Source organism: Gadus chalcogrammus, chromosome 3 (genome assembly GCF_026213295.1).
Source record: "Gadus chalcogrammus isolate NIFS_2021 chromosome 3, NIFS_Gcha_1.0, whole genome shotgun sequence".
Lineage (NCBI taxonomy): Eukaryota > Metazoa > Chordata > Actinopteri > Gadiformes > Gadidae > Gadus > Gadus chalcogrammus.
The window spans coordinates 133,059-158,794 of NC_079414.1; the positions used below are offsets into that span (position 1 = coordinate 133,059).

Here is a 25,736-nt window from a genome sequence, read left to right on the forward strand (position 1 = left end):
CTATCAACCCAGAATTCTTACACTGTAAACATTGTGATCACCTAAGAAAATCTGTAGCTTCAAGAGTTTATATGTACGCATATTTAATGAGAGATTGCCTAATTTGCATATTTTATTTATTTTTGAGACAAAGTGTAATACAAAAAGTATTTCTATTAAGTTGAAGATTAATCACTAATAGGTTATAGGCCTAGGCTGTGTCACTACAAAATCTGCCCATGCGCATCTCTTAGAGTGACGTAGTGACACCAGACAGCGATTTAAAAAAGTTCAATGCAAAAATAACTTATTTTATGCAATTTAAATTTACTAGTCTAAACTGCGTGAAATGGAAAGATATTCCCCAAGGTGTCCTTCTATTTCCTAGCCAGTGGACCCTAGTTTACGACAAAAACAACACATTGACGGCAACTGAGTTGCCGCCCTTAACTTCGTTAACATGGTTTGGAGCAGAGATGTTTGCACTCGTGAAGTCGTTTGCAAAGTGAACGGTGCATACATTGTGTACATTAATGTTCCTCATCAAAGCATCCCGCTCCAATCTCTAGAATAAATATGTTCGGGGCTTTGTTCAGAATATTCTGAAAATATCATGAACATGCATTAAATGCAGGATATATGCGTGGTTACAGAAAATGAAATAATGGCCATAGGTCGTAAAGAAGTGCACATGGATGTATACGATAACTGTGGGAAAAGGGAGGGGGGGGGTGGAAGGGGGCGGTCGATGACAACCACCATAGGATTGTTGTTTTGACAAATCCTGCACAGCCCGCCTCCACTTCTGAAGTCAAAAATAATCTCCCAATTGACCTTTCGCAAAACCCCGCCCCCAAACGGTCATTGTCCAATCATACATCCTAGCAACCGTTACTATGTAAACAAGGTCCGACAAACAAAGTCCGACAAGCAAAATGGTGAAGCGATGTGCCTATGGCGTATGTAAATCGGACAGTAGGTACCCCAAGAGTTTGGCTGGGGGAGTCGTGTTCTTTCCTTTTCCAAAGCCGAAAACACAACAGGAGCGGTGCCTACGATGGATCAAACAGTGTGGAAGGCCCCACTCCCAGCTAAATGTCACGAAAATAAACAAGCATGCATACGTCTGCTCCAAGGTAAGGCTAGGCTAGACTAACGCCATAGTGATAGCTAGCTAATAATACTGGATATCAAAGTTATGGTTACTATTAGCAAATATTGTATACTACTAGTTAGTGGTGCAACGGTTCACGGATTTCCCGTGATCCGTACGGATCAACCCTCACGGTTCGGGACGCAAGTGATCCGCGGATCGGCTGATAATTTTTTTTTTTTATCAGCAGTCTTGTTATCTTTATTGTTGTTGTTGATCCGAAAATGATCCGACCCGTGACTCAAAAACCGTGACCAGATCCGAACCGTGAGATTTGTGATCGGTTGCACCCCTATTACTAGTATATCATTGCCAGAACGTTACCCTCTAAGCTTAGCTAGCCCTAGCGTTACGTAACGTTATGTTTCGTCAGTTTACATCAAAGTTGAACATAGCGTCCCAACAGGCAATTTAAACTTATTTTGTTTTCATCTTTCATGTAGCATTTTGTGAATGGACAGCCTACCCCTGAGTATCCCGACCCTGTACTTGCTGTACAAGTGTCGAACCAGACTAGGGAGCAGCTCGGAGGCTGTCGAAAGCCACCCCAAAAACGGTAAGCCTAAATTACATGTCAATAATATTTGATTTGAAGTGCAGTATATAACTCTATATTTAACCTGTTAGTACATGTCATATAGCCTAACGTTACTGTTACTGTAAATAAGAACATGTTATTGACTCGCTGGTTAAATAAAGGTTAATGATGATGATATACAATATAATCGAAACAAAGTACTGTAAATTCATGTCCCAAAAATCTATACAGATGCAGATTAAGTGTGCAGGATGCCTCTGGCTCCACCTCCAGCACTGATGATGCAGACGAGACTCAACAGTATATTGTTGACAGTGGTGAGTGATAAGCCTTTTTCAAGTTAATACTGGCGTAACAGGAGTGGAATAGCCTGCCCAATCCCATTACCTCTGTATTGTGTTGAATGATAGAATAGGCAGCAAGATGTTTCAGACAGTGAATAAGTTCCTTTATTGGCACTTTCATTCTCTGTTCAGAGGTCAAAACAAACAAGAAGAACAAAGAAACAAGAGAACAAAATAAGAGTCCATACATACATACAGTAAGACTATCACGGATTTATCTCACTGGTATGTAACATAGTAGTCAAAGAAAAATGCATCAAGCTTGCTCTTCATCTCTTCCCATTTTGCAACATCAAATTGTATTCTTTCTAGGTGGTAATCTTCCTCACATTTAACAAAAAAAATCACACCATGACATACCCGTGACCCCAAGCTGCCCCATTATTTGATAATGATGGGCATGACACTCTTTTAGTTTATAGCGTCCATCTGCCTGCTTGCAAAGGTAAGGACACTCTGTAAAGCTGTTCTTGGATGGGCACTTAATTTCTAAAAGCCCATAGCTTGGGCTTTCACTCCCTCCTCTCTCTATCACATAAAAGGATAAAGGATTATCAATAACATGCAAACATTTTTTCATTACAGAGAGTACTGAGCAACCCCCACTTCCTGGATGCCAGCTAGAAAGGGAGCCTGAGGAGGAGCAGAGCACTGAAAAGGAGAAGAAATTAGAAGAAGAAAACAACAACATGAAATTGAAATTGTCTTTAAAGGAAACTGAAATAGAAAGGCTGAAAGCACAAATTAGCACACTTAAAAAGAAAACTCTAACACCTGAACTACTTGAAAGCAGTGAAATCCCTAAAATGTTGGAATACAGTACTGGGTTTACATATGATCGATTCAACCAACTGTGCACAATATTTGGCATCCCAAATGATCCACACACCACTCAAATAAATGTGCCCTTAAACTACAAGCGCAATGATTGGCAAGTTGCTGAGATGCCCCTCCGTAGCCAGTTGCTGTTTGTTTTAATGAAACTCCGCAACAACGAAGACCTAAAGAACCTTGCCTTTAGATTTAATATAACCACGCAAACAGCAAGTACTATTTTCAATTCCTGGATTCATTATATGTTTGACGTATTAGGTGAATTACCAATTTGGCCTCACAGAGATGTCATTGCACAAAACATGCCAGAAACCTACAAAGCAGACTACCCATCCACATTTGCAATATTAGATTGTACAGAGCTGAAAATCGAAAGGCCAACGTCACTGGTGTTGCAAAGCCAGAGCTTTTCAAACTACAAAAGCACAAACACCCTAAAATCGCTAGTTGCCTGTGACCCCCGTGGTGCTGTGATTTTTTCATCTGCCCTCTTCACAGGATCCATGTCCGATAAGGAGATAGTCAGGCAATGTGGTATCATCCCGTTACTAGAGAAACTTATAGAGAGTGGCTATTTGCAAAGAGGGGATGGCATAATGGCTGATAAGGGCTTCTTGATCGAGGAAGAGATGCGAGCAGTCGGACTGCAGTTAAACCTGCCACCGTTTTCGAGATTTAAGAGGCAAATGCCCACTGGAGATGTGCTGGTGACAAAGCGCATTGCAAAGCACAGGGTGCACGTAGAGAGGGCCATCGGTAAAATAAAAAAGTTCAAGATGGTGTCAGACAAAATTCCTAATACAAGGTTAGGGATTATAAATCACATCTTGTATGTGGTGAGCATGCTTTCAAACTTCCAGCCACACATACTTAAGTAAGGGACAGTCTGGGACAGTCGTAGCATCACATGGCAACAAATACAAAGTATTACTACATGACATTATTACTGCTTTAACCTGTTATTTTTACTCACCACTGTGGGGCATTTTGTCAGCCTGAGCTGTGGAAGGTGCTATAGAAATCCTTGTTTCATGTTTTTATGTGTAGGTGTATATAATATGTCAGCCCAATTTTCCTTTTTTTACATTGTAAGCACAATTTAGAATTTGTAAATGTCAAATTTTAATGAAACTTTAATAAAATCTCACCTGGTGGCTTAGACCGCACCCCACTGCATACTTCCTGCCTCCAACTTCTACCTCAGGTGCAGTTTCATCAGCAATGTAGCTTATAGGTGCATCTGACATCTCCCTCAGTAGACCATACACTGCTGTCCCTAACTCTTTCCTTTAACAAATACATTCAGAGGTGAGTATTATTGTCTATCATGTTACACAGTACACAGGAATATGTTCAGAACAGTGTGACTGATGGTGTTGCTGTAGAGTACATGGAAAGTAAAATACTTACTTATTGTGGATATAGCTGGACATGATGGGTTTCCGCTTGCGGTTGACTTTGGCCTTGGCTACCACCACACTGCTCACAGGTTGTCCAGTTATTTTTTTACCCCTGGCTTTGTGCCACTGCTGAGGCTGGCTTGTGGAGGAGATGTCATTATGTCTGGCACGGCACAGGTCCAGGGTGTACATAAGGCCCACAATGTGAGAGCAAAAACCTGGTGAACTGATTTAAGCCAGAAGTAGCATTAGGTGTTTGTTTTGGAAATGCTATTTGCAGTGACTATGAATTGCTTATGTCAACCAGCCTTATGACAATAATGTTACTAGCTAGTTACTGCAATATTAGAGTGCCTTGACATGTAACCTTACATCCATGATGTAACAACATATTGTAACAAGCTAGACTCTGATGACGTTGCTTCTTGCTAGAAAGGATAGTTGAAAGGATGTTGACTAGCTATCTAACTAATTTAAATATTTCAGTCAACATCCTCCTGAAGTATACAAGTGTCCTGAACTTACCCGGCAGTGCAAGAGCATAACTGGTCCAAAAGGCTGTGCTCGTTGCATGTGAGGTAGAGATCATGGGGTTTCTCAGATTTTGCCATTGACCGGTACGCTTTCGCCTCGACAGTCGTAGTGTCCCCTTCTTTGTTTATTTTAATGTTTTTAATGTATCCCTCCACCGCATACTGTAACCCCTTTTGCCTCGATCTGGAGGATATCGCACAAGTATTGCTCCAAAAAGAGTCACTGACACGCACCGCTATATTTTTCCCCGACATGACACTGTGTTGACACTCCGTCGGCGTCAAGAAGCTTGTCGGGCTAGCAACGGTAACTAAGGGGGGCGGGGCTTTTGCGAAAGGTCAATTGAAATGCATTGGTTTAATATTGAATGAATTAGTAGTAGACCATGTAGCTATTATCGTTATAACATCTGTATCTGACCATTGAAAATCCACTTACACCAATCCAATCAACGAAGAGGGTTGTAACACCAAGTAACACAGTGTACTTTTTCTATGGGGAATGTGGTTCATGTATGACAATATTTAAATATTTTTTATATAAAAGACTAGCCTATACGTAGGCCTACAGCATATCATACATTTGACGTATAGAGTTAGACTATTATATGTATAAGGTTATAGGCCGAATTCGGTAAAAATGCAGCCTCTTCTGGCCCATAACTAGATCGTCTCCGTGTCTCGTTATACGCTTTATAAAATAATTATATTTCGATTATTATAACCATATAGGCCTAGCCTTTAATTTCTTGGCGTTATCATTACATCCTTTCTTGTTACATCGATATTAACGAGATCTGTATCTGACCATTGACCATCCTCTCGGAAATTCTGATGAAATTCATATTGACGGTATGGCACTACGTATATCCCTATTCTCGCCGACCCTTCTTGAATTTAATGGACCACTTTCGTTGCTTTGAGGAGGTCTGGTTGTCTCCGTATATAATAAATAAATATATATATAACTATGTATGTATGTAAATAGGTATATATATATATTTATTTATATTTATTTATTTATTATATATGACCACCAGACCTCCTTGAAGCACCAAAATGAATAAATAAATAGGCCTATGTATAAATATGTATGTTTATGTATATATATATTGTGGCATCCCACTCCTCAAACCACCATACGTACCTTGTTCGACGTCCGGGGTGCGGTACGGACGCAGATCGCACAACATGGTCGTTTGGTGAAGAGGTGGCTAGCGATCGGAGAGGGACCCAGCCCTATAGACAGGGTCCTCATAGACAATACCATTCGACAGCTCCCGCCAGACGCCCGGAGGGTACTGGCCCACCACCATCCCGATATGGTGGATGACCTGGTAAGGCAGTTGGAGAACTGGCAGGTGGCCCAGCAACTCAGCGCCAGTACCGGGATTACCCCAAGACCCGTCGAGACCCGCCGAGACCGACGGGGACCCACGACCGAGGCCCCAGCACCTTCACCCGACCCACCGATCGTGACCCAGGAGAGTCGCGAGGGGAGGCGGTGCGGCCAGCCCGGCCACATAGTCCGCTACTGCCCTAGAGACCGGGACGTGTCGATGCCGTCGGCCTACACGGACGAGGGGACGGGCCGGCCCTGCATGCTGGCGACCTGTTGGGCGCAGGGGACGTCCGGGAGCCCTACCATACCAGCGCGGGTCATGAATCGGGACACGCAGGCCCTACTGGACACCGGCAGCGTGGTCACCCTCCTCCGCCCCGATTTGGCGGGAGGAGGGGAAGGGGACCCATGGAGGTGGCCTGCGTGCACGGGGACACCCGGACCTACGAGACCTGCCACGTGGTCGTCCGGACACCACATGGCTCGGGCGGTGATTGTACCATACCTCCCGGTGCCGCTCCTGATCGGGAGGGATTGTCCGAAATTTCATCGACTATGGGACCCGGCACGGGAATCCCGGGGCAGGAGAGAGCCTCCCCGTCGGGTGGGGAGGGGAGCTCGGCAGGCCTATGGGGCCACACGGATCCCGACGTCCCCCGGGGAGTCGATGGCAGAGGACCAGGGGTCCGAGGGGAACGGGTCGCCGGGACCCCACCCCGGACACCCTAATGGCGTCCGAGCAACACGACCCACCGGGGGAGCCGGAGAGTTCCCCCCTCACGAGTTCTCGGACTGTTTACCAGGGGGAGGGGGGGGGCTCGGCCCGACCAGGCCAGTTCGCCAGCGCCCAGCTCCAAGACGAGGCCCTAAAACATGCCTGGAGCCACGTTTTGGCCCACGACGGACAGACCCGGAACTCGGTGAGTCACCTGCCGCACCCACACTTAGGGGGGGCTGTTATACAGGGTACTGGAAGAAGAGGAGGGAGTAAGGGAACAATTAGTAGTTCCAAGAGCTTACGTGAGCAAGGTGCTCTTTATGGCCCACACCCACCTCCTGGGAGCCCATCTGGGCATGGACAAGACCCGGGAACGGGTCCTTGCAAGGTTTTATTGGCCGGGGGTAAAGAGGGATGTCGAGCGTCATTGTCAGGGGTGTCCCGAATGCCAGAGTGTAGCGCCTAAAACCTCAGTCAGGAACCCCCTTATCCCCATGCCAATCATAGAAACCCCATTTGACAGGATAGCTCTGGACATTGTGGGGCCCCTACCCAAAACCAGCCGGGGACATCCTAGTACTAGTGGACTACGCCACCTCTGTACCCCGAGGCTCTACCCCTTCGCGCAGCCACCGCTAAGGCGGTTGCCCGGGAGCTAATGTTACTTTTTAGCCGGGTGGGGATAGCTAAAGAGGTTTTGACGGATCAGGGCTCATGCTTCATGTCTAGAGTAATGAAGGAACTACTTAGACTCCTGTAGGGGAAGCAGCTCCGGACCTCAGTCTACCACCCACAGACAGATGGCCCGGTGGAACGATTCAAGGTATCGGGCTGGTCCAAGGCGTTCAATCAGCTCGTCCACCCGGGGAATGGGGTAGGCATCAAACTCGGAAGCCTCGTTCAACCTCCTGAAGTCATTGTCCACCAGGAAAATACGTCCTGGTGCTGCATGACAATCTCGTCGAGATCTTGTTTCTGGGCCGGGCTGAGGTCCTCCCCCACTGGAACCTCTGGGATCTCGCGTCGGGCCGCCAGCGCCAGGGGAGCAGGGTTAGGGGGTTAACCCAGGGTCCCCCTCTCCACTGCTTCAAAATGTTAATGTGGTACAATTGGGTAGGCCTCCCTGGTTGTCAAACCCGGTAATTTACCTCCCCCACCCGTTCAACAATCTAATAGGAGCCGGGTCCCATAGTCGATGACAACCTCATTGGAGCCGGGTCCCATAGTCGATGAAATTTCGGACAATCCCTCCCAAATGCTTAAAAAGACCATGGACACTGACGGTAAAAATTGGGACCAGCTATTGCCTCATGCCCTGTTTGCCATACGGGAGGTGCCTCAGGCTTCCACAGGGTTCTCACCGTTCGAGCTGTTGTACGGACGAAGGCCCCGCGGCATCCTGGACCTAGCCAAGGTGGCATGGGAGAGCCAGCCATCCCCCCACCGCACCACCCTTGACCATGTGGAACAGGTGAGGGACCGCATGGCCAGGTGTGGCCCAGCGTCCGGGAACGTCTCCGGCAAGCCCAGCAGGCCCAAGTGAGGGTCTACATAGAAGGTTTGCAGCAGTGTTAATTTCGTTAACGAAAAATATGACGAAAAATGTTCGTCAACAACCTTTTTTCCGTGACTGAGACGAGACGTTGACGAGCTAAAAATAGATCTGTGATAATAAAAACGATGACGAAATGTCATTTTGTTTTCGTTGACGAGACGAGACGGGACGAAAATGTTAGTGGTGTGCTATTTGGACATTTACAATGCACGATATTTTCCAATCAGTACACTCCCGTAAGCCGTAAGGTTCAACTGTTCACTCCTCCAGTAAATAGGACGGACCGTAGCTACGACTTGGCAACGGGAGGTATGGTCCACTCAGCTATGAGCTAACGTTATGCATTTTACATGATTCGAAATTCTTCCCAGCTTTTACTCCACAGATACTAAGGTCTATAGCATATAACCGCGTTGTCTGATTACAGTTTAATTCATTTTTCACAATTTACCGGCTCTCGATTTGAAGAAAATCACCGCGCCATTCGTTTCAATGGGAATCGCCACGGTCTATACTTCAACATAAGGTGGACTTTGAAATTCGTCCCAGCCTTTATACCCAAGATACTATAGGGTTTATAGCATATAACAGCGTTTTCTGATTACAGTTTAATGCATTTTTCACAATTTACCAGCTATCGTTTTGAAGGCTGAACAGACAAGAGTACTAAAGTGTGACGTCACGTTTCGAGAGCAACAGATTTTCGGTTCTACACAAACCAAATTAACAAGGGGAAATCCTATGCCACACAAACCTTTTATAGAAAAGGAACAATCTTTTTGCAAATTGATTTGTGAGTTTGCTTTACCAATGATGTAAGTAATATTGAGAATAGAGTGTCTTCATATTAAAAATAAAACTAAACTAAACTAACGTTTACAAACTTTTCCTTTTAATACCCCAGGGGAATACATGAACGCCTCGACATTTTTCGATTGGTAGTGATTTTCACCTTTTGAAATTGATTTACTTTAATTTTGAAAAAAACAACACATGGAAGCAATGGAGAACGCCATCTCTCGTTCGGTTGTTTAGAACTGAAAATCTGGTTGCCAGGACATCGTAACGTTTTCACTTTAGTACTCTATTTGAGTGGAACAACTTAGCAGGTGTCCATATAGCCTATAGGGTTAGCCTAATTGAACTAGTTTAAAAAGAGAAAACATTTTGACTAAAAGTAATGACTAAAAGTTGACTAAAATGTAAGGACTTTTCGTCGACTAAAACTACAAAGGAAAACAATGACTAAAATGTGACTAAATATACTAAGCATTTTCGTCAAAAGACTAAGACTAAGACTAAATCTAAAATAGCTGACAAAATTAACACTGGTTCGCAGCCAATGACCCTTGACAAACTAATGTATTATCTCTTAGGCAGGGAGTTTACCCTGGTCATCGACCACGCCCCCCTGAAGTGGATGGCCGGCACCAAGGACACCAACGTGACGCAATGGTTCCTGGCCCTCCAGGACTTCCACTTTAAGGTGGACAACCGACCGGGCAGGGAGCATGCCAACGCCAACGCTCTATCACGACGGGATACCTGCCTGGGCGGGTTCCCCATCTACCAGAGGCCTAAGCAAGCAGTGAAGGAGTGTGGCATCACGCTCCTCAAACCTCGGCCCGGGTGGGTCCGAGGTATAGTCATGGACGGCGTATACCGCCGCCACCCACTAACCGGCGACGGAGAGCATCACTTCTCTCCCCCCAATCAGCGAGATAGGGGACACCTGGCCGGAGGGAGGAGAAGGCCAGGAGGCCATCTTAAAAGGAGCACGAGAGCTGACGACAGGGAAGAACAGGAGCGAGGGGCACGAGGGAAGCACTCGAGACCACATCCTATTAGAGGCTCACGGAGACCCTATGTATGTCCCTGTGTAAGAGATCATTGTAATAAACGCACAGTTCGGCTTAACCCTGACCTCGTAGTGTGATACGTACCTTGAATCCTGAGACATTGAGAAGCGGGTTACCACAATATATATATATATATATATATATATATTTATACATATCCTGTTACCATCCCCCGTACCCCCATTCACCACCCCCAGATCACCACACCCTCCTCCCCCAACTCAGCATGAGCCCAGGCGTTCCCTCTCCTGCCTTCCTCTGAGACCGCCTCCCCCCCTGCGTCACCTCTCTCCATCCTGGAGAGGGACGTCAACAGACTTTTCAAGAGGCAGAAACCCCGCAAGACAGCTGGACCGGACTCTGTCTCCCCCTCCACCCTCAAGCACTGTGCAGATCAGCTGTCTCCAGTATTTACAGACATTTTTAACACCTCGCTGGAGACATGCCATGTACCAGCCTGTTTTAAATCCTCCACCATCATCCCCATCCCCAAAAAAACAAGGCCCATAAAACTCAAAGACTACAGACCAGTCGCCTTGACCTCTGTGGTCATGAAACCTTGTCCTGTCGCACCTCAAATCCATCACAGACCCTCTCATGGACCCCATGCAGTCCGCCTACAGAGCCAACAGGTCTGTGGACGATGCTGTAAATATGGCCCCCCACTTCATCCTCCAGCACCTAGACTCAGAAGGAACCTGCGCCAGGATCCTGTTTGTGGATTACAGCTCTGCCTTCAACACCATCATCCCCACTTTGCTACAGGACAAGCTCTCCCAGCTGCACGTGCCCGACTCCTCCTGCCGGTGGATCACTGACTTCCTGTCTGACAGCGAGCAGCATGTGAAGCTGGGGAAGCACGTCTCCAACAGCCTGACCATCAGCACCGGATCCCCTCAGGGCTGCCTTCTTTCTCCCCTGCTCTTCTCCCTGTACACCAACAGCTGCACCTCCAGTCATCAGTCCGTCATGCTCCTGAAGTTTGCAGATGACACCACCCTCATCGGGCTCATCTCTGGTGGAGATGAGTCTTGGTGACTTGGTGTGGCCAAAGCAACTTAGAGCTCAATGCTCTAAAGACAGTGGAGATGGTTGTGGACTTCAGGAGGAACGCAGCCCCACCCTCCCCATCACCTTGTGTGACTCCCCAGTCAACATCGCGGAGTTCTTCCGCTTCCTGGGCACAGTCATCAGCCAGGACCTCAAGTGGCAGCAGAACATCAGCTGCATCACCAAAAAGGCACAGCAGAGGATGTACTTCCTGCGGCAGCTGAAAAAGTTCAACCTGCCAAAGGCCATGATGGTGCACTTCTACACCTCTATCATAGAGTCCATCCTCACCTCCTCCATCACCATCTCGTACGCTGCTGCTAACGTCAAAGACAGGAGCAGACTGCAGTGTATCATCCACTATGCTGAAAAGGTGATCGGCTGCAACCTGCCGTCCCTCCAGGACCTGCATGCCTCCAGGACACTGAGGCGTGCAAGGAAGATCATGTTGGAGCCCTCCCACCCCGGACATATATTCTTTGAAACACTCCTAAGAGGTTGGGGTCTGTCAAGACCAAAACCTCCCGCCACAAAAACAGTTTCTACCCGTCTGCAACTGGCCCCATCAACGACCCCGGACCCCCACTGACACGCACACTACCCCCCCTTCCCCCATCAATACCCACAGTCATCTGCCTATGATGACAACAAGTTTTGCACTACTCGCATCATCACGCACAATTGTACATATATTCTTATCTTATCTTCTTATCTTATTACGGTGCATATGTATATGTATATAGAGTATCTCTATTTATTTATTTTTATTTTTATTTACTCTTATCCTTTCCAGTACATATTATTCAATACTTGCATTATTGTTTATTGTTTACTGTTTATTGTTTGTTAAGATCGTGCGCAACAAATACCAAGACAAATTCCTAAGATGTGTAAATGTATTTGGCAATAAACCTTTTCTGATTCTATACACCAGACCTCATCGAAGCAACGAAAATGGTCTATTAAATTCAAGATGGGTGCATGGGCGAGAACAGGGATATAGTGCCATACCATCAATATGAATTTCATTCATATATATATGAAGGCTATGGTCATTTCACGGATCCCTGTGAGACCAGGTTGACACGGTCGTTGAGACGGGGATCTGTGTGTGTGTACCACGGAATATGAGTGTCATTAACTTGCATTGGAGCAAATTCCGTTGGCATATCACGGACAATTTAAGTGATTCTGTGAGGCCACCACAGATTTTGAGTTAAGCGCCTGTGGTCGACTGGTTCATTGAAATGGGGATCTGTGTGTGTGCCACGGAATATGAGTGTCATCAACTTGCATTGGAGCAAAATCCGTGGTCATATCACAGAAATTGGCGTGTTTCCGTGAGGATTCCACGGATTTTGAGTTAAGCGTCCGTGGTCATTATCACGGATTCCTGTGAGACCAGTTTGGTCGCAGGGCATCTTTCCTTCCTTAATGGCAATTTTACCTCTCCCATTAGATTTAGCAATCATGGAGCCTCCCTTGGCTAACGTTAGTTCTATGTTACCCGTACGAACTACTAGATCTTATTTTGAAACTTCTGTTGAAGGAAATCTAACTAGTGAATGTTCCGGATATTGACAGCCGTGCGAGGAAGAAGGGGGCCAGTGTTGACGGTGAAAGTAAGGCCGGTTTATAGTGCTCCGTAAAGTGCTGTACGTAGACACGGTAAGCCCTCTCCGTAGCCGGAGAGCCTGTCTGGGACACTCTCCGTAGTTACGGAGTTGGATTACGGATTAAGGAGGCGGAGTAGTATACTTTCACATTTTAGTTCAGCAAGAAAGGCGACAAAGGAGAAGAAGGGGGCGTTCCAGTCTGCGTAAACGAGAAGCTCCACCACACGAGAACGCCCATTTGTGTCTGCAGTGGGATGATATTGAAACCTTGGGGTCGGGACCCGGTACCGGCTCATGTGGCACCGGGTCGCGAGGAAAGAATAAATAACTTTGATTTATTGATTTTTCTGTTTCTGCCTTGAAAATAAACTCCTTGTTCAAAACCAAATCATTGATTAGACGGGCATTGATTAAATTAATTTGAAATAGAATGGGCATTGACATTGATGCCTGGTAACTAATCTTATGCCCCAACACATTCCGTGTCCGCACGCTCTGAACGTGATGCATGATCCATACTGCTCATCGTTTATTTGCTTCAGCTTTATGTGACTTTTAAGTGAAAAGGCTAAACAAGTAAATGGGTAAACAATGTGACCTTTTTGATCCTACATTGTGGTTACACTGCACATCAAAAAAATATCATCTTAAAATAGAAGATGTACTGTGTTTCTCCACATACACTCACAAAGCTCTACATCTCAAACGCCAAGACAATCCAATTTCTGCTTAAATACTGACTCATGCAAAATAACTGTCCTGATACTACTAGATCTTGGTGCAGCCTTTGACACAGTTGATCATAAAAATACTGCTGAACAGACTAGAAATCTTTGTCGAACTATCAGGAAATATCCTTAAATGGTTCAAATCCTACCTTGAAGACCAAAATTACTTTGTCTATTGCTGTGTACATACATCTACTGATGCCTCTGGAAGAATCATCATTGATGTGCCTGGAATCATCAGACTATTCGGGTCTTTCAACATAACACGCTTCCTCCAGGTGACCCAGTCGGGGCTGATCAGACCCCAGCTTGTGTCCAGATGGTTAGCTACCTACCATGACTCCATGGCTCTCCTCTTTTGAGCCACAGCCATATTGAGGCCCTCTCTGCTGCATCAGTGATGCGGCACTCCTCATCCTTCTCCTCCTTCTCTCTCCCTTGATACCCAAACTGCTGAAGGCTCTGGTCAGGGAACGCGCTTCAAAACCCCTGCATCCGACCTCCACCGGGAGACACCTTGCTCTCCAACCAGCCTACTTACAGAGACTGACCAGTCCTGTGTACTTGGAGAGCTTCCTCTCAAAGGCTTCTTCTTCCTACTTGCTTGCTGGACTCAGACACAAGGACAATGTCTGGTCGTAAGGGTGGTGACTGCAATGTGGCTGAAGAAACTTCAGCTGATGCTCATGATCCACCAACAGCTGCCAGTCTTTTACAGAGGTTACGATTCCCGCACATGCTTTTCCGGCAGGGGTTGACTGCTCCTCAGTTCCCACAAAGGCTATGGAAGGTCGGAAACCGCTTCGCCCACACAATTCTCAAAAACTTGATCATGCCTCCAGCGGTACCGTCCATCTCCCAGTGCCTTGGTTCAGCAGCTGAGGATGTGTTCCAGGGTTCCTCCCTCGGAACACAACGGGCATGCTGGTATCTCGGCTAAGCCCCATGTGTGCAGGTTTGATGGGCTTGGAAGCACATTATATACTGCCTAGATGAGGAATTTAATACGGTGAGGCTCGGCTTTCCACAGCCCAGGTTACTTTCCTCTCAACCGCGTTCTCCCATCTTGTCCAAGCTCCCTGTTGCTTCATTCCCACTGCCTTGACGGTTCTTGTTCCTTCCACTGCAGCTCTCACCTCCTTCTGAACAAGGCGGCGCCCTACCTTCCCGCTGCTGTTCATTTGGAGAGATGGAAAGGAGCCTTGCCCAGCTCTGCCACGTGTGACCACTCCCACCATGTACCTTTGAAGCATCCTTGCCTCAGCCTCTTGAACTGCGACCTCTGCCCTCCACTTCTTTCCAGTCCTCATTTGGAACCCTGCTTTAGTCACCCTCGGATCAAGTGAACCCCTTCTCTGGCTCTTGTAACCTTAAACTCCTCCTCTAAGGATTTGAAGGGCAGTTGCAGTTTATTGGTGTTCCCATAAAGTGCGAGGCTGCTCAGGCTCCTCGGTAATCCAAGCCATCTCCGAAGGTAGCTACATACCCTCCTCTCTAAGGTCTCCACTGTTGTGATGGGGACTGCATAGAATACCATGTTGGTATATCCATGCTTTGAACTTTCTAAGTAGACAGACTTGGCCACGGATTTCAACCAACCATCCAACTCAGTGCAGGTCGACTGGATAGACGCATCCGGGCCCAGTCCATCACCTTTTCGAGTCGCTTCAGAATCCACAGGCAGCCTGGGACCAATTCTGTCATGAATGTGAGGTCACCCATGAATGCCCTGATGGCCCTCTGCAGTCTGGTTCAGCAGACCTGGTTCATGGCTAGGGAGAATAGTGTCACAGAGATAGTGCAACCTGTGATGATACCGATCTCCACCTTGTGCCAATGTGATGTTATTGCTCCGGAGGAATCCCTCATCCTGAAATTGGTGTAGTAATCAGCAATGAGGTCTCTACACTTGCTGGGGACATGATGTTTTGTCAATGTGAGGTGAACCAACTTGTGTGGAATGGAGCCAAAGCATTTGCCAGGTCAAGCCACAGCACAGACAGGTTGCCCTTGGTCTCTCTTGCCTTCCTTATCAGCTGTGTCACCACACCATCGTGCTCCAGAAAGCCTGGAATTCCCGAAACGCCGCCCTTCTGGACAGACATAGGTGTTCTGTTCAAGGTAGGTACACAGCCGTTTGGAAGCAGTGCTGAGGAAGATCTTTCCCTCGACACAAAGTAGGGAGATGATGCGGAACTGGTCTAGTTTGGTGGAGTTTTCCTCCTTCAGGATACACACCCCTTCAGCTACTCTCCAGAAGACTTGCAGGATTTGTGCGTGGTGTTGCTTCTGCTCCCAACGGGCACACATCCTCGCTCGGTGGATCTTTAGGCCGTGGATGTTCTTGCAGATTTTACCGCATGTACACTGCTTGCTCATAGTCGTTTCTCCATTGCTTAGGTCTGTTGCCGTTGTGTCCGTCTGACTGGGGTGCTCATCCTCCCCCCCTCTCCGGCACCCCTTTGGGTATTTTTCCATAAGGTTCATCGTAGATTTGTTGGGAGTCCTCCTCTCAGAGAACACAGACTGGTTTGCCAGCCCGTTCTGCACCGGTTGCCGTCCCTCCGAGCTGCCACTGACTCTCTAGTAGTAACCTAGGCATCAGAGAAAACCACCATGCCCTATGGAGTTCCTCAGGGGTCCAGCTGAGAGGAAATGGAAGAGATCAGACTGTCCTAATGATGTATTCCACTATCTTTTCCTTCTCTCTGATTTCACCTCCACTGTGTCAACAACCAAATCTGCCTTCTACCGGACCAAAATCAACTCCTCCGCCTCGAACCCCAGGAAACTGTTTTCCCTGTTCTCGTACCTTCTCAACCCTCCCTCACCCCCACCTCCTTCCTGCCTCACTGCTGATCACTTTGTTACCTACTTTACCCAGAAAGTAAAGGACATTAGCTCCTCTTTTAACCCTGCCTCCATTCCTCAGCTGCATCACCAAAAAGGCACAGCAGAGGATGTACTTCCTGCAGCAGCTGAAAAAGTTCAACCTGCCAAAGGCCATGATTGTGCACTTCTACACCTCTATCATAGAGTCCATCCTCACCTCCTCCATCACTATCTGGTACGCTGCTGCTACCGTCAAAGACAGGAGCAGACTGCTGTCTGCTCATCCGCTATGCTGATGATACGCACAGATGTTCAATCTAGGGCTGCAACAACGAATCGATAAAATCGATAAAAATCGATTGCTAAAAGCGTTGGCAACGAATTTGGTTATCGATTCGTTCAGTCGCGCGATTAATACGTCACTACGTCACCGCCGACAGGTGGTTCATGCACGCCCACAGCGAGCTTTAGTGTGAGCGACCACAGCTTGTATTTGGTCATATCTTAACACTGGACTGTAGGCCTATATAAAGGCCTACACTGTCTTTGCGTTAAAAAAACTCCTTCAACTCAGTATCCGTCTAGTCCAACCGAAAACTCTGTCAGCTGCTGCTCCTGCTGCAGACGATGTGCAGACGGGCTCGTAGTCGGCACCGCGTGCATCAACAGTCTTTCAAAGCAGCGGTATTAATCGCTCAACCGGACAGTGTAGAAAGTCCCGTCAGTTAAAAATAGTAATCCAGTTTTTAAATCCATGTCGGCAGGATATAGAGCTAATTAGCTTAAAAAAAAAAGTTGCAAACAGTGTCAAATGTGATGTGTTCAGGTCGGCTCAGTAATATGATTGATGTGTTCAAATGCAACACAAAAAAAATCTGACAAATGATCTGTCATCTGAGAGAAATTAAGATGCTTTAATCTCTTTTTAACCGTTAGAATTTACCGGTTAAAGATCTTATCGGTTAACCGGTTAACCATGGACATCCCTTATATACTGTATATTTATAAATGTATATCATACATTTTATGTTTTTTTTGTGCTATCCCATTTATGTTTTTTTTATTTTTTATAATTTAATATACTTTTAATAGTTCCGGGAAGTTGGAGCAATAACCTAGTGTTTTTACACTTCAGCCTGCACTCCGAATTTGAAGTAATGTTCAGTTTTTGAATAAAGATGCGGCAATTACAAATGTTTATTTTTATTTATCCGATTAATCGATTATTAAAATAATCGTTAGTGGCAGCCCTAGTTCAAATCAATCCCCTCCTCTGTCTTTACCAATTTATCCCTCTCACCTCTGACGAGGTCAACAGAATAATAACATCTAACCATGCCACCTGCACCCTTGACCCTATCACCTCCTCTCTCCTCCAGGATGTCTCAAGCGACATCCTGCCATTTCTCACCACACTTATCAACTCCTCCCTCACCTCAGGCATTGTTCAGGCGTCTTTCAAGACTGCCAGAATAAAGCCTCTCCTCAAAAAACTAACTCTTAATACCACCGACATCCAGAACTACAGACCGGTATCTCTTCTTTCATTCCTCTCTAAAACACTGGAACGTGCCATTGCTAACCCTGTCCTCCTATCTCTCATCTAACAAATCGCTTGACCCTCACCAGTCAGGCTTCAAGAAGGCACACTCCACTGAGACGGCTCTCCTCGCGGTGACTGAGTCCCTCCGTGCTGCCAGAGCCTCGACCCTCTCTTCGGTTCTCATTCTCCTCGACCTGTCCGCAGCATTTGACACGGTGAACCACCAGATCCTCCTTGCCACTCTTGCTGAACTTGGCATTCCTGAATCTGCTCTTTCCTGGTTCACATCCTACCTGACGTACCGCACCTATCAAGTAACATGGAATGGCTCCTTGTCCAAACCTTGCACGCTTGAAACTGGTTTCCCTCATGGCTCTGTACTGGGGCCTCTTCTGTTCTCCCTCTATACCAGATCTCTGGGCTCTGTAATTACATCACACGGCTTTTCCTATCACTGCTATGCTGACTACACTACGCTTTTTTTCTCTTTCCCCTCATCTGATAATGCCCTGATTGCAACACGCATATCAGAATGTCTGGCGGACGTCAGCACCTGGACAACTGCCCATCACCTGAGGCTTAACCTCAACAAAACCGAGCTCCTCCTAATCCCAGGGAAAGATAGCCCACACATGGACTTACTGGTCACCATTGAGAACATCACTGTATCTCCTTCTCCTACTGCCAGAAACCTCGGTATGGTATTGGACAATCAGTTATGCTGCACCGCAAACATCACTGCGGTGGCCCGATCCTGCAGATTTGCACAAATTTAAACGATGGTACTGGCATACAAGGCAGTCGATGGAACTGCCCCTGCCTACCTCCAAGCATTGGTAAAGCCACACACCCCAGCTCGATCCCTCCGCTCAACTACCTCCGCTCAATCTGCATAGCCACCCTCCCCCTTCTGGCCACCATTGTACATTGTATTGTGTTGTATTGTATATAGTACTTAACTGTGTAGCAATGTTGTGTAGCAACATTGTATTGTGTTGTATTGTATTGTATTATAGTACTTAACTGTGTAGCAACTGCAGTAGCTGCTATCAATGCTGTAACACAGGGAATTGGTTAGCCTAGCGATTGTTGTACTTGCACTTGGTTCTATGAACATCCTTACTGTACCGACAGCGATATATTGTTGCACTTCTTATGACAAATGTACTTTGCTTTGGATAAAAGCTTCTGCTAAATGCCCTAAATGTAAATGGGTCCATTCTTGGGTTATTTGACCTCTACATGCTCCCCCTAGGCCAACTATTTCCTATTATAGAGTATAACATTACATGCCACAGCTATGCAGATAACACCCAGATTTACCTTGCATTATAACTTACTGACTCTGGTCCTATTGACTCTTTATGCATGTGTAATGAAAAGTGAATAGCTCGATGCAAAATAGTTTCTTACAATTAAATAAAGATAAAACTGAGATAGTTGTATTTGGAAATAAGAAGGGAGACTGAAACTCAGTGCCTATTTGGAGTCTAAAAGTCTTCAGACAAAAAAACATGTAAAGAATCTTGGTGTTATCTTGGATGTGGATCTTAGTTTTTGTGATCATATAAAAGCCACAACTAAAACAGCATTCTGGCACCTAAGAAATATAGTTATGATCAGAGATTTTGTATCTTAGCAGGACTTATGCAGGCATTTGTATCATCTAGGCTTCACTATGCAATGCCCTCTTCACTGGCCTCCCCCAAGTCAATCAGGCGGCTGCAATTAATTAAAAATGCCAGAATATTAACAAAATCCAAAAAAAGAAAACACATCACACCAATCCTCAGGTCTTTGCATTGGCTTCCATTACAATTCCGAATTAAGTTGAATGTCCTTATCATCTTTAGGACACTCAATGGCCTGGGGCCAAAATACATCTCAGATATGCTAGTCTATCCAAACCTAACAGGTCACTTTGATCTAATGACACTGGTCAGCTGGTTGTGTCTAGGGTCAGGTCTAAGCAGGGTGAAATGGCATTTAGCCATTATGCTGTCCACTGTAGGAACCAACTACCAACAGAAATTAAATCTGCTCCAAACTGTACATTCTTTTAAAAAATTATTTTCTACACACACACCGTCCAGACAGAGCTCCACACGTGCGATTAATTAGGTCATATTTTTCAATCGATTGACAAAACTAGTTTAAGGGCTAGTTGGTTGAGGGCTGAATTGTTTGTGAAACTGGAATGAATGCAATGATGCTGTATAGGAGAGCTGGGAACAGACGCGCTCCGACACACAATAAAACAGACGAGCACAAACACGCACGCACCCTGGAGGGCCTTGAACCCCTGCAGAGGGACCCTTGAGGAGCCGGTGACGAACTGCAGCAGGCGGGCGCGGCGCTCCTCGTCATACGACTCCACCGCTTTCCAGAACCAGCGTACCACGCTGCTGTCCACGCTGCTGTCCACGCTGCAGTGCTTCAGACGTGTGTTGGACCTCCAGTCGACGATGTCGATCTTCCCCAGGCCGCACACGATAAGCTGCACACAGCAAGGGGTTCAATGAAACATATAGGTAATGTGTTTATCAAGCACACACAGAAACACACACACACACACACACACACACACACACACACACACACACACACACACACACACACACACACACACACACACACACACAATGTTCAAATGGAAACTACACAGGTGAATGTGTTTTATCAAGCAAACACACACACACACACACACAGAGGTGTCCAAATGGAAACTACACAGGTGAATGTGTTTTATCAAGCACAGACACACAAGGACACACACAGACACACATGGACACAGGGACACACCCGGATTCACAGACTCAGGGACACACAAACACAGGGACACACAGACACAGGGAAACACAGACGCACATAGACGTACCTCCAGCTCCTTTTCATCAAAGGCCTTGAGCAGGTGCTGAGGGATGACCTCGTTGAAGCCTTTCTGAAGGGCCAGGAACTGGGCCTCGATCCCATGCAGGACTCTCCAGTTCACGTACAGCCTGGAGACACATGCCTTAGACATCTACACTGGAAGATGGCTAGGGCTGTGAGGGTGCTAGGGCTGTGAGTGCTGACCTGACGTATTCCTTCTTGGTGTCCTCGGTGACCTGAACACTCTTGCCGCTGGGTTTGAGCTTGTGTTGGATGATCTCCCCGTAGGCGTTGTGCTCCACACAGAAGGTGTGATCCAGGACGCCTGTGATGTCATTCTCCCTGAGGGACACCAGATCTAAAATCAATACTTCATGCTCAATAGGTTCTCAGGCGGTTCGACCTACAGATTTCTTGGACCTGGGGAATAAGAAAGGCGCGATATCAGTTTACAGTTTCATGGTTTTACCGCCAGAGAGGGACTTCAGTTAGACGATATCAGTCTCTGTTATATGGCATATTTATATAACTCTCCCTGTCTGGTGGTTCCTCTTCTGGTTCAGGGAAGTACATGTATATCAGTGGAGGAGAGGGAGGAAGATCCTCCTTAACATTGTTGAGAATAAAAAATGTAGATTGCCCAGACTACTGTAATGAATTAATGCCCTTAAATATGACTACTTTAATGCCTTGGAATATGTAATGTTTGTTTCCCTGGGTAAAGGGACATTAGCACCCCCTATCGCCTACTGACAATTACTTCAGGGAGGACGTTCCTCCCTCAGCCTCCAGTGACTCCCATTAATTTCCCCGAAAGTACTGGCGGCCGGTGAATAACATGGGTTTCAATAGACCTCTGAAGAATAAGTCCCGCCTCCGAGGCTCTTGGTTCCTTGTTTAAAATGTCTATGGAAGATTACATTGGGGTTTTGAATGATCGTACGTGACAAACTCTGTAGGTGGCGAAGAAGTAAAAGCTGCTCAGGTTTTGAACAGCTTTTCAACTTTGGTTTTGGATTGTCGGTGCCTTTAAAGTAGTTAACTATTATGAAGAGGCATTATGCTAACACGGATCTGCGCTGACTTAGGACGTCATGACTCTCCAGTCAAGGTTGCATAGCACGGCAATGTTTCATAGTTTGTCTTCATCGAAATGGCACCAGAGCCCGCCTATGGAGGAGGTGGCACCAACGCTGCTCGTCCATTCACGCGTGAAATTACAATAATGTTAGGTTGTGAATGGTTGCAAGCAACTCCCGCTTCCCTAACAAGTATAACGTATAAAGTCTGCGCAGATCAGAACTAGCTCCCGGTTAGTATTAATAATAGTTAACTACTTTAACGGCCCCGACAATCCAAAACCCAAGTTGAATCTAGAGGAAAAAGTGTGTAGCTCAAAACCTGAGCATGCAATTTTACTTCTTCGCCACCTACAGAGTTTGTCACGTACGATCATTCAAAAACCCCATGTTATTTCAATAGACATTTTAACATGGAACCAAGAGCCTCGGAGCGGGACTTATTCTTCAGAGTTCTATTGGAGAGAGGAGGAAAGTCCTCCTCTGAGTGGGTGTGACCTTAAGGGGTCTGATTTGGCCAAAAATCTATTTGCGCTGCGCTATGAACCAATAAGCAGGGTCCCTGGCTGGTGAGCAGTGTTGCCAGATTGGCAGATACTGTATCCCACCCAATTGGGCTACTTTAACCAAATTAGGCTGGACATTTTTTCATAAGGCGGGAAATCTGCCCAATCTGGCAAACGCTGCGATAACAAACCAGCTCTGCATTACCGCTCAGTCTAGTCTCCGCTCAGCGTTATGGCTGCGGAACGGCTGCGCCGCGGTCACAATCAATGAGACCATTTCCACCGGCGCGCTGCGGAACGTCCTCAGCAGCGTCCCAGGAGCGGCTCGCCACGCCGCAGCGCTATCATTCCGTAGCACTTCTATTTTTGACGCTAGCCGTTGCTGAACCGCGTCAATTTCAACAGAGCAGATCGAGCCGGGCAGGAAGTCAAAAAGTAAAAGCCATAGAGCATCCGGTCAATTTTCAAAATAAAACACAATACTCAGCTCATGTAGCCTATCACAACTTCACATCAACATTATTATGTTATGACTGGTGGCACCAGGTCAACAGTCAATCAATCAAAGGGTGTCAGAGGGTCGGCAACATGGAACGACGAGAGACTCATTGTCGAGTTCAGGCAACATGAAGTCATTTATGTACCAAATCATCCGAGTGGAAGGTGAGTACATTAGGTTTAGGATTATCGCATGATCTCGTGTTCTTGTGTGAATACGGCACGCTCGCAAGGCAGCGCTGCGCTGCCGTAGCGCGCCCGGTGGAAATGCACGCATGGCAGAAGTCGCAGCCGTTCCACGCCGCGGCAGGTCCGGTGGAATCCCGGCGTAAGAGAAGCAAAAGCAGGTGAAATCATCTGAACGATAGCGAGATTCTAACATTTGCAAATAATGTGTACAATGGAAACATTGGCAAACAGAGGACATTGTTCATGTTTTATTACACAGCAATTCCATTCATTGAGTTACAGTGCTAAGTTAGCGACCAAAGAAAAAGTTAGACCACACAAAATCGAGATCACCAAAAGTAATGGCAACGTCAGTGTTGTGAGTGCTACATGGTTTGCTAGGTACTCATGGCTTACTGTAGCATTACTACAATCGACTGAATTGCTGGCCCTGTTTGCTAATGAATAATGTCAATCTCAAAACGAATGATTCAGAGCATGAAGCATTTTAAATGGCATCACTTTTGGTCTTGTGTCTTTCTTAAAACAATTCTAACTGAAATAAACATTGGCTAAATAACAAGCAAAAACTTCAGTCATTGAGGGCAAAAATAGGCCCAATGATAGGACCAGATTTTTTTATTTACTTTTACAAATCAAGAGTAGGCCTGACTGACTAATGGGCTTTGCATCCTTTCATTCTGCTCTTGTACACCATTTCAAAAACATGCTGCCCATCAGCTTTCAATTAACAGTGATGCCACTGGTGGCTTTGTATCAATTTCATTCACATAACTATCCCTCCTTTCTATTTTGTAGTTCACCCAAAACACACTGAAACAACTTGAGTCTCACTTCTTATGCACCATACACCAACAGTGCAAGCAGGCCATGTCCTTCCTCCCTCACTTAAAAACCACCAGCCGCCCAGATATATACATACATATAAAGTATATTGTATACACAACACACAAATATATATGCACATACATATAATATATACACATATATATATGTGTAAGCTGTAGTTAGGGTTAGCTCAGCGGCTGACGTGGCGCTGCTCAGCGGCGGATACGAATGCGGGAGCTCTGTTTGTCCCATGTTTTTCTTTTCGGTGTTAAATGTGCGCGTGCTTGCGCTTTATAAATAAGAACGCTATATTTTGATGCGGACAGTGGTCAAAACATGGCTTGTTTCAGACTTTTATTGGTGATCACTCTGCTCTGGTTTTCTACTGATAAGCACTGAATCCTCCAAGAACACCTACGGGAGAGGGGAGCTACTCCAGTTGGACCTTACAACCCGCAACAGCATTGGATTCCAGCATCAGATATCCCTCTGGAATGCCTAGTCTACACCATTCACTCGGAGGAAGCGGGGATCGAGAGGAGGTATCCGCCGGCAAGGTTCGAGGAAGGGGATTAAAACCTTGATCTCCAAACCATCATCTGTCTTACGTGAGGGCACTGCGGACAAACTTGACGAACTACATGCCACAGAACACCTGTTTAAATAGCAGGGTAGTTTGCATTTTGTGCTTCAGTGAAAACAGGGTTAAAGGTACACGGTTAATTATTACCAGTAGTTCCCTTCCGGGGTTTGGGACACCAATAAGAATCGACAGAGACCAACAAACCACTGGGAAATCGATTGGTGGCGGTCTCTGTACATAACCACACAATAGTGCAAACAATTTGTAATCAGACACACTGTTGGTTCCCCAAACCTAGAACTCCTCTCCGTTTCCCTAACGGCCCGTTTCCACCCGACGCGTTACGCCGGGATTCCACCGCACGCATTACGGCCGCGTTATGGCTGCGGCACTGACCGGCTGCGACTCCTGCCCTGCGTGCATTTCCACCGGAATAAAATGCACGGGCTGTATCATGAGCTGTGTCTCATACTGTACACAAATGACTGTGAGCCAAACCCCTGAATGTTCTCTTATCAAGTTTGCCTACGACACTGCCTTAGTGGGTTTCTTAACAGGTAATGAGATTAGCTACAGACAGGAAATTGAACAGTTCCATGAATGGTGCAAAGCTAATTCCTTGATTTTAAATACTCTGGAAACCAAAGAAACGGTAACACATTTTAGAACTTTACAGGGGGATGACATAGACATGGTGGAAGAGTATAAGTACCTCGCTACTATCATAGATAACAAACTGACATGGAAGGCTAATACTCAAAGGCACAACAAAGACTTTATTTCTTAAGAAAGCTGTGTAGTTTTAAGGCTGATACAACCAACTTGAGATTATTTTATTTAACGTGTATACAAATTGTTGTGACCTTTGCGATTCAGTGTTGGGGGGTGGCCTGTCTGTCCAGAACAGGAATATGCTGGACAAGGTTACAAAATCAGGATGGAAAATAACTGGAATGGTGGTGAAAAGCATTACGAAGATTGCTGAGGAATATACAATCAATTTGGCCTTGAGGATACTAGACAATCCACTTCACCCCCTCTTCCCTGAGTACTCCCTTCTCCCCTCAGGTCTGAGCTACAGAATGCCTTGTCATCTTTTGTCAGTGCTCTGTTTGTTGCAAGGAGTATTCAGTTGATTAACAGGTTGAATTCAGGTAG

General features: G+C 46.2%; 1 protein-coding gene across 1 annotated transcript; it reads left to right on the forward strand.

The window, feature by feature from the left end:
• The first annotated feature begins 768 nt into the window (after window positions 1-768).
• On the forward strand, window positions 769-5,101 carry LOC130377363 (uncharacterized). Its single transcript, XM_056584464.1, has 4 exons — window positions 769-1,115; window positions 1,576-1,688; window positions 1,902-1,987; window positions 2,600-5,101. Exons 1-4 carry the CDS (start codon window positions 915-917, stop codon window positions 3,724-3,726), a joined length of 1,527 nt encoding a protein of 508 aa, XP_056440439.1. The 5' UTR covers window positions 769-914; the 3' UTR covers window positions 3,727-5,101.
• The last annotated feature ends 20,635 nt before the right edge of the window (window positions 5,102-25,736 follow it).

Coding starts and splice junctions, on each gene's coding strand:
- LOC130377363 (XM_056584464.1), top strand. CDS start 915: ATGGTGAAGCGATGTGCCTATGGCGTATGTAAATCGGACAGTAGGTAC. Junction 1,116..1,575: donor ATGCATACGTCTGCTCCAAG/GTAAGGCTAGGC, acceptor TCTTTCATGTAG/CATTTTGTGAATGGACAGCC. Junction 1,689..1,901: donor CGAAAGCCACCCCAAAAACG/GTAAGCCTAAAT, acceptor AAATCTATACAG/ATGCAGATTAAGTGTGCAGG.